Source organism: Nestor notabilis, unplaced genomic scaffold, assembly GCF_000696875.1.
Source record: "Nestor notabilis isolate BGI_N333 unplaced genomic scaffold, ASM69687v1 scaffold4645, whole genome shotgun sequence".
NCBI lineage: Eukaryota > Metazoa > Chordata > Aves > Psittaciformes > Psittacidae > Nestor > Nestor notabilis.
The window spans coordinates 58,151-70,858 of record NW_009927732.1 but is presented as its reverse complement, the minus strand read 5'-3'; the positions used below and the strand labels follow the sequence as shown (position 1 = coordinate 70,858).

Genomic DNA, 12,708 nt, shown 5'->3' with positions numbered 1-12,708 from the left:
TGGCACCTCTCCTTGTTGGTTCCTCTATTTCCTATATACATTGTTTATAAAGAGTCAACATAAGCTTTACATAGAGTCATTTAAACATGATTACTCAGATTTCTCAATAAAAAGTGATTGTACAATTGTCTGACGGTTGTCTTCATTTATACATGTAAGTTCTAAATTAATATTTACAAGGGAGAAACTTATTATAAATATATTCAAAATATGACAAATTGTTGTAAACCAATATAGTATAAATTATCATATAATATAAAAGTAATTGTCAAGTTTACCTTGGTTTCCAAGTTTACTAATAGTATTTTGTCATTTTGAAAATGTTTGGTATTATTTTTCTGTCTTGCAGAAATACATTGGAACACCATTGCTCAACTCTGAACAAGGCAGTCTCACTGTTTCCTTTTATTAGACGTGAACTAGACAGTATTAAAGAAGTCATCTCCAGTAATCTGGAGAACTGGTCTGCCATGAAAGAAGAAATCTTTCTGCAAATAAAAACAGTTAGCAAAGAAGCTTTGACAGGTAAATCATCTTGCAATAATTTTGGGTCAGATTAAGTATTTTTTGGTAGTCGAGTGTAACAGAGTAAATTAGAAGGTAAAATTAATTAGATAATTTCTAATTCTGATGTTAACTTGTCCAGATCCAAAGTAATGGAAGACCCCATCTGCTGCTGTGGCACCACGTGAGGTGCGTTGTACTCAGTCCAGTTCTTGTTGGATTAGTGTGCTGGACCAGTTGTTCAGTTCTGACCCAAGTCAGACTGACACTGAAGTAATATTAATACTTGCCATGATTTGAAACATAAGTAATATACTTACTCTGAGTATATAGATGTGATTGCAACAGAAAGACTTGGAGATATTTGAATTTGCCCTATGTCTTCTATTGCCAGTTTTTTGCACATGCTCACATATACATATGATGCTATATGACGGCAGTATAATATCATTTTGCGGAGTTGCTTGAGGGTCCTGCGATACTGTCACCCTGCTGTATGGGTAGGCTGCACCTCTTCCATTGACCAGCCCACTGATGTACACATCGGGTTGCCTTGAATACATGAGCCACTGTATATGAACAAACCTGCACCCAACATGTAGCAACTGCTCCCTCCTTCCATTTCTGAATAAGAACAAGTAATACCCAAATAGAGCTGTCTTTATCTGAGGGGTCTTTGGGATTGAAGGGGGTATGGAGGAGCAGCCCGTGGGCTGAGAATAATTCACTTGGCCCACACACTGCTTCCTGCTCAAACAAGGGCAGTCTTCAGCAAAAGAGAAGCTGAGTGCAAGTCACAACTGACGGCTTGTTCCTGAAGGTCATGCCTAGCCCTCAGGCTGGCGGTCATACTTGAAAACTCAGATTCATCCTTAAATACCATTTTTGCTCTGCCTCAGTTAAGAGATGAGAATTGCTGAAAAAGTGTGCAGTAGTGTAATTAGAGACTCTAACATCCAGCACATCCAAACAGGTCCTGTGCTGACTTCTGCAACTTTAATGGCCTTTAGACCTAATTTTCATCTGTGTATTCCCTACCTTAAAGTTTTTCGGTGTGTATGAATTGATGAGCTGCTATTTGCTGTGGAGGTTAGTTTTATCAGGGTTATAAGATAATGAAGGAGTGGGTGAGCTGATATCATGTTTTCTGTCCTTGTGAGAGGGAATATAAGGGCAAAGTGAGTGATGTGCATCTCCCAAATCACTCTGCTAGTGAAACCGCATTAACTCCCATGCAAATTCACAGTTTAAGTGAAACTTGCATGTGCGGAGTATCTCAGAAAATGTGTAGCTTCAGTTTAAATAATAGCTCCCCAGTAGCCTATGCTTCCTGTGAGATTAGAAGTAATTTTTGATGTTTTCAATGATTGCTTTGTTCAGACTGGGAAGAAGTAAGTGGGGCAGCTGTGCCGCAGTAGCGAGTAGGCACGCATCCCACTGAGACCGCGCTGAGTCCGAACAGAGAGGTCAGGGTGTCCTGAGCCCAGAAGGCAGGGCTGTTGCCTGCTGAAGATGAGCGTGGACAGAAAATAATTTTTTTAGTATTCAGTTTTTGTAAGAAGAATTAATTTAAATGTCAGAGTCAATATTGCATATTTTGATTCATGACTTCATCTCCTAATTAGGCTGAGCACAGGAAGTATTGTATGTGCCTAAGGATTCCTCTCTTCCTGTGCTCATTCTCTGGCTACTTCTAGCTGATAAAGGGAATATGAACATGTGTTTCTGCAGGCATTTTCAGGTTCAAAGAGATTCATAACATCTTAAGGCTTCTTTTCTGGAGTATTCCTTGTTTAACTTGTTGTAATGCTGCAAATAGATAGAATATCTGTATAGAAGCAGAAGTGCAGTCTTTCAGGTTCTTCAGGGATTATATATACCATACATGCTCTGTATCCCCAGCTGCATTCAACATATCCTAAACATATCCTATTGAGGATAATGCCATGCTGTGAGTATTATAATCCTCAAATCTAAGGATTTAAGGTTAAATCTAGCTTTCTAAATAAAAAAAAAAAAATTGTAACTTTTTTTTTGCCTGTGAGTGCCATTTGAAAGTTTTTATGTTCTATTTTGTGTGTTGCTCATTATTAACATATGGTAACATATTAACATATAGTAAATTTTTGTGTATTGTACCTTAGTCTTTCTGCAACAAGCTTTTCAGAACTTTTCCATTCAGATTTTGAGGAGAAAAACACTACATGAGGTGCTACTCTTTATACCTAGACCAGTTTGGTTAGTTTGAAGACAGCTTATAAAAACTCTTGTATATGTACATTATTTAACCTTGATTAATTAATGGCAAGCAGAAAGAAGTATAAGAAAATCTTTTGGTATTTACATCATTTAGTCTAACAATAAATCAATTTAAGTATGGAGTTGTTGGGAAAGACTGTTAGATAATGAAAATATTTGCAAGACAAAGAACTTAAAAGTTGCATGTGGGCAGCATATAAAACGTAATAGCTGACTTGACAATAGAATTAGGCTTAATCTAACTGGAATATTGTTAATGTAAATAAGAGTGACATAAGTTCTTTGGACAATTGAACATTTAGGGCTGTAGTTGGAGAAGGCATAGAAAAGAATTGCAATTACTTTTGAAAATGTTCAAATGTACGCATTGAGGATAACTGAATTCAGGAAAAAACATGAAAATATAGGAGACCTACTATACCTCACCCACAATTTAGTTGTTTACCTCACAGTAAAAACCTGCCAGGAAACTTCCTTGGGACTGCTGCTCTCCCTCGCTGAAGAGTTGATGAAAGAAAAATAGAGACAAAACCTGTATTTTATATAATAAAGATACACTTTGTGATTACTTTAACAGCAGTAGTCATCTAAGGAGTGAGAAAATAAAATGTAATACACATGCCCAAACATCATCTGAACCAGAAGTTTCAAACTGAGCTTTAGCAGAGGCTAACCCCCTTGGTATCTTTTCAAATTCATTTCAATGAGTCTGCAATTGGTTTTGTATGTTGACAATGGTCTGTGTATCTTCCGAAGATAGAAGGCTTGAATCCAAGTATTTCTGTCACCTGTTGTTATCTCATGTAGAATATATACATGTATTTTAATTTGGTTTTGAGATCTTAGAAGAAATACATATTATTGCTTAGAATAAAATTTGTATTATTTGTCAATAATATGTGTTTGGCTAAGTAGAAGTTACCTATGTAAAGAGGTATTGCACAAAGCCCTTCTTTTGGCACTCTATATTCTCAGCAGAAGCATTGATCCTTACCCAGTCTCTGATTACAGGATGCTGAAGTCCTAAAGTTGTAAATCAGGTGTAATACTTATTAGTGAAGAAGGTACATTTGACAACAGCCTATATGATTTTTTTTTTTTTTCTCCTCAGAAATACCCAAATTGAATCAAAGATTAGCAAAGTCCCAGAGAGAGAATGAGTGCCTCCAAGAAAAGGTAAAACATCTGACAGTGGTGGCTGACACAGTTGAGCTGAAAAGTCAACAGCTTCAAACTTCACTTCAGCAAGAGAATGAGCTACAAATTAGATGCCGTGAACTACAAAAGGAAACATTAGGTAAGAGAATTTTGACGTTTCAAGCAAAGTTCCAAGTAAAATGAAATTTAAAACATGTTTTTAAAAACACCGAAGTTGTGGCTGTTACTGTGAAAGCACTCAACAGCCCAGTGCAGGCCCTAATAAAATGTGGGTGTTGTGCAGTCAGACAGGCAGTATGTCTTTCTGAGGAGCCTGTTTCCCTGCTGGGAACACGAGTCAGATGAGTGGGAGGGGGAAAATGAAGGGGGGAAAACAGTGAAGATGGTGGTAATGTACTTATGCTGTTAATTGTCAGTCTTATGTAAAACATCAGGGAGAATGCTCTGAGAATAAAACTCATTTTGAGTGGAAGGCCAGGAAGGATTTTTGGTTATCATCAACAGAACTGAAAAGGCACTCAAGCTAAGCCAGTCTCTTTTTCTCATAGATTTATTAAACTTGAGGCTGTGTAATGTTTTGCCCTTGATAGTGTGTCTCAAGAATCTAGAGAATCCTCTTGGGAAACTGTAAGAGCAGTGATAGCACTTGAAATTTTAGTATCTTCAGAGCTCTGTTGAGACAATGACTCATTACAAAAAGATTATTTGTATTAGTATCTCTTGAATCTCTTTTCTATTTAGAGCTGCATTGCATTGATAATGCTGGCTCAGAGACATTTTAAGACCTTGAAAACATAGAGAGGTTGTGATGTTCTGGGCACAGTTTTGAGTCATCACACTGGCACAGCAATTACGATGCTGCCTTATGCACAGTATGTAATGTCAAATTTAAAGCAGTAGGTCTCAGTGCTAGTCATGGTGAAGGAATTTAACTGATCCTTCAATACCGGTGATAATAACAAATGTGAGACCGCAGATACCATCCCATGAGTTATCAACCCGTGTTGCTGAGAACAGTCTTTATTTTTGTCACTGTGTAACAGTACTGTTAAGAAAGTTCCAGTCGCGATGCGTTTGAATGGTAGAAATGAGTACGTAATTCGACATCATTTTCCAGTGTCCATATAAGAAGCAGACTTAATATGTCCTCCGTTTTGTGGTATTTATTAAAAAAAAAGAAACTTTATATGAAAGAAAGTCAGTTACATTTTACTCTGAAAATATTCTAGGGACTATTCACAGCATCCACTTTTGTCTTTTTTTATTCTTGGGGAGCTGCTAAGTGTTCCAGCATCTCAAAAACTTGCCCATGGCATTTTTCAGTAGGCTCATTGTCTGATTGTAGCTATCTTTTCTTACTTAGTCCTGTGTTCAGAATAACCTCTGGTAGACAAGATTTGGGGATTGCTTTAAAAGTGTTAAGCTGTCAGTCATTAGCTGTACTATCTCTTTCTGAAGACCTGAATAAATGGAAAGAAACGCATCAATTCTGTTTAAAAAGGAAATCTAAAGACAATCTTGAAAACACTGTTAGACAGTTGTGAAAATTTTTACCTTTTCATTTGGCTTGTATGTAAAATCTCTAGGAGAGAATTTTAAGAATACATGAAATAAAATGTTGGTAGTACATAAATGGTATCTACTGTGTTGATTGCTTTGCAAGAAAAGTAAATAATTTCAATATTATATTTACATTACATATATATATAGTATGTATTATATATGTGTGTATATATATGTATTACCCAGACAAGTGTCTGGGTAAAAAATAGTAATAAAAAAACCAAAATCCCAAATAAGATCAAGATTACGTTGCTAGAAAAGACAAAACTGAAGGAATTAATTAGTTGCACTGGTTAACTAAATTACATTGCTTGTCCCAGGAGCATAAGTTTTGCCTATGACTCTTCATGTTTTACTTTAAACTTGTTCAGAAAAGATGCTTAAAATGCATCACTTCTTTTCAAAAGACGAGTGTTTCTCCTCCATTAAGGGATTCATGTTTTATCCCAATAATCTGTGTACATGTGTAACTGCCAGATTGACTATTACAATGCCACAGTCCAAAATTTGGAAATTAAATCCTTTGGAATAGTCTGTGTGCTTCGTTTCTCAACTTTTACTTTCTGTCTTTACTTATGCTGAAGTAACCTTAGAGATGGAGCTGAGAGGGTCTTACTGTACTAGAAATTGCTCAAGCAGATAGTATCACTATATAGCCAAGGTGACTGTCTCAAAAACAGCATTAGCACTGCAGATCATGCAATAAAACCTACAGCAATGATTTATTTTGGTTAAGCTTTCCTTTCTCTGCTAGAAGAGTAGCACTTAGAGAAAGAAAGTTCATTTGGTCTTTAGTGTGGTCTTGTACCATGCAAAGCAACTGAAAGGTCACTTGTACAGCAGTCTGGATCTTCTGATAATTGCAGTGATTTCCATGTTACTCAGTTGCCACTGGTACTCTATTCAAAATCCATGCAGCAGCATTTTGGTATGTGTTTCTTACGTGCTTATGTAGTGTGATGTTTTGGTCACTGTGTTGTATTTTCGAAGAAGTAGTGGACATAAAATGCTCATTTTGCCTTAATACTTGGCTTTTTTATTGTGTTCAATATAACCAGACTTTAAACTTTCTTTTCAGGAATATGTTATCTTCTGTCATTGTAGGAATAGACACAAGTAGTGATAAGTCATAAGCAGTTAGATCATTTATTATTTACCTTTCTCTAGAAATCTGAGCTTCTACAACTTTCAAACTGGGTCTACCACATGCCTGCCTTGAGGAAAATATAATTAAATTTTACATGCATTTTCCTTTTAGATGGGAAAATAGTCAAAATAAAATAATCTCAGTGCAAAAATAGCTCCTTCTGTAGTATACTTAGACATTTTGTTTGTGTTGAAAAGTTTTTTAATTTTTTTCCCTGTGAAATAAAAAACTTGTGGGTGACACAAGTTAAATTGCCAGTGCTGGTGTTCAGACTGTTGTTGTTCCTGAAGAACTTTGTAGAATTTCTGGAAGATTTTACTTTTGTAAGGTGCCATGTTCAATATAACTCAGATAATCTTGCACATTACTGAGTTAATTTTTTTTTTTGGTGAGGTGGCTGTATGTGGGCTTGTGAAACTGCCCGTGAATTCATTGGTAGTTCACAGGCATTCTTGGGAGCTGGAATGTTGGCACTTGCTGACATTATAGAAAGTCTAAAGTCCATTTAATTCAGAATCTTGTTCTCACTGCTGAAAAACACAGTGCAGTTCAAAGGAAGGAGCAGGAACTCTAGAAGAGCAATTACAGGATAATTTTTCTTCCTTGTGTGTCTCGCCTTGATAAAAGAGGGCCTTGAGCCTAAGAAAACAATCTTTTTAAGTTTTCAGATATGTGATGTAGTATCATTACATGAGATATTTGTGTTGTTGCAATTATGCTATATAACCCTTTGAATTCCCTTTTTGGTTTTGTAAAGCTGCTTACTTCAGAGGTTCCCGTAAACAATGAGTTAATAGTTTGTTCATATGCATTGTAAAAAATACACTTTCTTTTTCAGTTTTGCCCACCTTTTACTCCATGGAGAATGGAGTAAATTCCAGGAAAAATGTCCATGGCTTTCACAAGGGTGGGATGGCTGGAAAAGTCATTGGATTTTACATTTAAATCTTGCACTGCAAAATATTTGAAAAGGCCATGAGTCTTCTGTTCTCTGGAAAAGGACTTTCTGTTCCATGTTTATGGTTTAAGGAGCTGCATATTATAGTGAAGGGGTCAGATCTCCCTGTGATGGCTGGGTGTTTGGGTCTGCGACATACTGGAGTTAGTGGGTATGCCTCCTTCTGCCTTTGTTTCTTCCATCCTGCCCCTGGGCATGAAAAACACTCACTGACTTTTCTTCCAAACAGCTTTAATGAGACTTGCTTATCACCTGTTAAGCTTGTTGGCTTCTATAGGAAATGACAAAGTAAAGACATACTAATTGGCAACCCAGGTGGTGAGTATCATGTCTCAAGGCTGGAATGTAAACTTACTGTTAACTTTCCAAAATGGCTTCTTTCATCCAGAATACTCCTCTGAGTTAATTTGGGGAGGATGTTTGTGATTCAGCTCTCAGCAGTTACGCTGCCCTTGGAATTCAGCATTAATATGAGCAACAATAGAGTTCTGGTTTTGATAATAGAACAAACTTGGGATTTATTGAACTAAATTATTATTTTTCACTTTGATGTGACATAACTGAAAGCGAAGACATGACTCTTGAAAGAAGCCTAAAATGTTAGAATACTCTGAAAAAGTTTTATCCATGCTTACATCTTTGTTATTTTTTTCCACTGCTGGCATTGGAAGGCCAGCCAAGAGCTACCATCTATTTCTTTTTTTCCTTCTTTTTTCCTTCTTTTTTTTCTTCTTTTTCTTCTTTCTTCTTTCTTCTTTCTTTCTTTTTTCCTTCTTCTTTTTTCTTTTATCTTTTTCTTTTTTCTTTTTTCTTCTTTTTTCTTTTTTCTTCTCTTTCTTTTTTCTTTTTTCTCTTTTTTCTCTTTTTCTTTTTTTCTTTTTTATTTTTTCTTGTACCCACTTCAAGGGAATATTTTGGAAGCTGCTTGTTTATGTTTATAAAGAGGTTTGAAAATTTACAGTGCTCTACAGAGTTACTCCTTCCCTCAAAAAGTCTATGAAGTGGTTATTGTGACTGTGTGGATTCTCAGGCATCTTGTTGGTGTAGTACTTGAGCAGAAGAGTCACCATGATGGCTGCTCATCATGCTGTGCTCTTTGATTTTGATTCACTGTTTACTTACTTTGCATTTGTTGGATTTCTTTTTTAGACTCATATAATAAGATCTGGAAATAGCCAAGATTTTGTGGAGAAACAAATAAAACAGCATATATTGGAATTCATGCATAGTATTAGAACTGCGATATCTTAATGAACAGCTGAAATATCAGCTAAGCAGGTTGATGTTTTGTGTGAGGCATTTTTAAACTTATTTTTATGAATAAAAAAATACAGCAGTTACTTCATAAGAAATCAGTTATTAAGAAGCAGTAAAATGTTTGATGTGGGTATCAAGGAGATTTCAAGGCAGAAAGATGTCTAGCTCAAACATTTTTGTTCTACCTTCCCTGAATAGGTCAGTAAAATATAAATACATATGCATTTGAAGATGACTGTCTAAGTAGAACTTGTTGCTGGATGGGGGTCATAAAGCTGGCTCACACACCGATGATAAAAATGTTCTCTTTGAAATACAAAACATGACTTTTTTTTTTTTTTTTTTTTTAATGAAACAAGGATTAAATATTATATGAGTTTACTATTGTATTAAAATAAATCTGTAGGAACTAACAACGCTTCTTTTTTCATTGCCTTACTTGATCTTGGTGAAAATCAGTTCCAAGTAGTGGATTTACGCCATGTATAGTCAGTGTGCAGGAAATCAGCAGGATCTAGAATGTCCATAGGTTGGAGTGGGGTGTGGTTTGTTTTGTTTTGTGTTTATTACCCTCAAAAACTACTTTGAAGCTAATATCTCTCTTTGGTACTGAAATAGTTCAGTACTCTAGGAAAATAAAATCCTACTAGGATTTGTGATTTAAATGTTTGAAATTTCCTTTCTGAAGCCAATATTTTGAAGATTCTTGTTTTGTGTATTTATCACAGAATGGTAAATTATTGAATATTTCATATGATAGCAGTCATTTGCAAGAGCTGAAACTAAGATTCATTTCTACTATTTTTTTTCTTTGTACTTGTGCTTTTCCTGTCTTTCAAAAAATTATCTTTGTCTGTTACATTTTGCCAGAGAGGTGAATTTGGTTGCTGGTTTCATCCCAGTCTTCAGACTCACAGTGCATCATCCAGTTAGCTAGAGATGACAGGTCTTGAAAAAAGCTCAGTGCAGGGTAAGGTCTGGTCAATAATTGTCTAATCAAATAGACTCACAAAACAAACCAAAAAAAGGCAATAATGCCTTGTGGTAGTGTCTTTTTCTGTATTCTTAGGCTTGAGAGCGGCAGAAGAGCTGCAGTAGCCCATGATCCTATAAGAGAGCAACTGGTAATCTATGCTTTCATTTTTATTATCAGCCAAATCCTTTCCTCCACTTAATCACAGATCTAGAATAATTTTTCTTCACAAAGTCATTGCAGTTTTTCTTTAGCCCATTTATAGTTACAGGTTTACCTCTGTATGGGTTTAAATTGCTAGCTGTGAATATGAAATCTGTCTTTTAAATCCTTTGATGCTACTTCTTCATGGGCTACTTAAGTTACTAAATATAAATTTAGCAGTGGTCTGCTGACATAAGAAGACTAATGAAAGATGATTGAAAAATGCAGGCAGCTGTAGGAGTAGCTGGGTAGTTTGAGTGGGGAATGTTAGCACTCTTCATGGAAAGAAGGAGCAGTATTTTAATCGACATGAAGTGTCTTTAATGACACTTTAAAGACCGCTTTGAAGAGCTTTGAAAATCCAAAGAGAGAATAGCTTCCTGTAGTTTTAGGTAGGCTGCAGTTCAAATATCCACTCTTCATACTAGAAATACTGCTGAAATATGTTTTTATTAATTCCAGCTGCGGTACTAAGAATTTGAAGGGTGAGAGCTGGGGAATGCAGTATGGGTGTTTGAACAGAATGTGACAAATGAGTTAGACGAAGCAATTGCTCATTAGCACTTTTCAGCAGTCTCTTAAAATGGAAGAGGAAAAAGATGAATACGATGGAAAGAACAGCATCATAGTTCTCTTCAACTAGGTGTTGGGATTTTTAGTTACAGAAGGGCCCCACTTTGCTTCTTGGGGTATCCATGTTAAAGGAAATATACAATTTATAATCTGTCTCCAAGGAAGACTAAGGTCAGAAGTTCCATTTTTCTGTCTTCAGTTTTCCCAGACAATAGGTAAGTGACAGTATTTCAAATCCATTTTAATACATAGGAGAAGCAGGTCTGTAGGTCCAATTCTGGCCTTTTCCAATTAAAAAAGACAGGAACATATGCAGAAAATTAAGGCTTAAGGAGCAAATCCTTTGATTTCAGTGTGAACCCTGGCCATGGCTGAGAAAATACCATGTAAGCAATCCCTCTGACCGCAGAAGTACTTGTAGCATGTCACTGTGTGAGTAGGGGGAGAGAGGGGAGCAGGGCTTGCTGAGATAGTGTTGTTTCTCTAATTAAACACTTCAGAAGGTCTTGGGGAAAATGGCTGTCATGTTTGCATTGTGTATGCAGTTGCTGGCTTATTCATTTGAGGGCACTGAGGGTGTTCTAGATTTGTACCACTCAAAATTACTTAGAATCTGGTTCCTTCTCTTGCTTTTTCTAGGATTGTTTTACATGCGAACATGAAAGAACTAACATACTAGCTCAGACCAGAGGTCCAGAAATCCCAGTCCTGGCAGTGATCAGCAACATATGCTGGAGGAGATAAGAAACAGGCACTCCTTTTTCTGGCACATCCTCCCAGTTCCTGGCAGCTTTAGTGATTTAGAGACTTCCTGGTGGCACTGGTCAGGCCTCCGGAAAGGATGTAAATCTGTATGGCTGGAGTCCATCCCTGGGCTTCTTCCAGACAGGCTTGTGCTCATGAGTCACAAATAAAAAGAAGTACTTGTGTATACAAAAAATAATTCATCTTAGTGAACATTGTACATGAAATATTATAAATAAATAGTTCTGTTCTGTGCATGCAAGGACTTTGAGTATTTAGTTCACTTTGGTCTCCTTAGAAATACACAGTGAGGCAAATTATTCCTACTCTGATGGTAATTTTTCATGTATGTATTTAATATTTACCATAGCTTCTCTACTATCCTTTTAAATAAATGTACTTAAAAGTATCTATGTTAAGTGTACATCCGAATTTGGACTCACATTAATGTTGCAAGAAAAATATTTTTACCCCTTTTGACACAGCTCATCACCAATATTCAGGGCCTTTTAGGTTGCTCCCTACAAGGAGCAGGTTTTAAAGAATACCTACAACCTCCTGTTTCTCAGAATTCCAGAGGAATTTAACAACAGGAGCTGGGTTCCAGTCTGACCATCTTCCAGGTTTGTGCTACCAGTATTTTCCGGACCCCTTGGATTCTCTGTTTCTTTCTGCCCATCCCTGTAACATTACTGGGCTGAATTTGCCCTCTCTCAGTTCCTTTATGGCAGTATCATGAATCACCTGTTTGAGTTTCTGTTCCAGCCAGTCTGTTCTGTGCCCGAAAGAGCCTAACTGCTGCTCTCTGTTTCCCAAATGAAGGACGCTTCTTGCACCCACTAGTCTCAGAGAGGTTTCCTTCAGTCTGACAGCATGACAAATATTATCTTGATCTGAGGTAATACAGGAAGTGTCCCACAGGGTTTATGTGTGTATGGACCAAGTCTTTAAAAACATTGTTTCTAAACAGAGATTATTTGGACAAAGGAAACCATATCACGGTGAGAGGCAGCCTGGTCCCAGCTGGCTGAGGGGGGACCCAACAGCAGTCTGGAAGTGCCAAGAGGGGAAGGTGGGTCCAAACTCTCCTGTGAAGTAGCAGGTGGTAATAAGGCAGGGGACACTGGCCACAGCTTTGAGCTTCAAGGTGGACATTGGGAAAAGCTTTTTCAGCAGAAGGTGGTGCAGCATGAGAAGAAGCTGCTCAGAGTGCTGAGGGAGTCTCCAGCCTTTGGGGCCTGCAAGACTCAGATGAATAAAGCCACAGATAGATAGCCTAGTCTGGTTTTGTCAGCAGTACTGCTTTGGGCCGAAGGTCCAACTGTGCAGCCACAGAGGTCCCTTCCAGCCATCCTCTCTGTGAATCTG

The 12,708-nt window shown here is 37.0% G+C and overlaps 1 protein-coding gene across 1 annotated transcript in view; it reads left to right on the top strand.

Moving 5' to 3' along the window:
• Positions 1-349: 349 nt before the first annotated feature.
• The window catches only part of LOC104405451 (leucine-, glutamate- and lysine-rich protein 1-like), a gene marked incomplete at its 5' end in the record, with an annotated part of 31,980 nt that continues 19,621 nt past the window's right edge, over positions 350-12,708 (top strand). Inside the window, 2 exons of the mRNA XM_010014176.1 lie at positions 350-525; positions 3,875-4,060. Coding sequence (XP_010012478.1) covers positions 350-525; positions 3,875-4,060 — 362 coding nt within the window. The remainder of the gene's footprint in view (positions 526-3,874; positions 4,061-12,708) is intronic.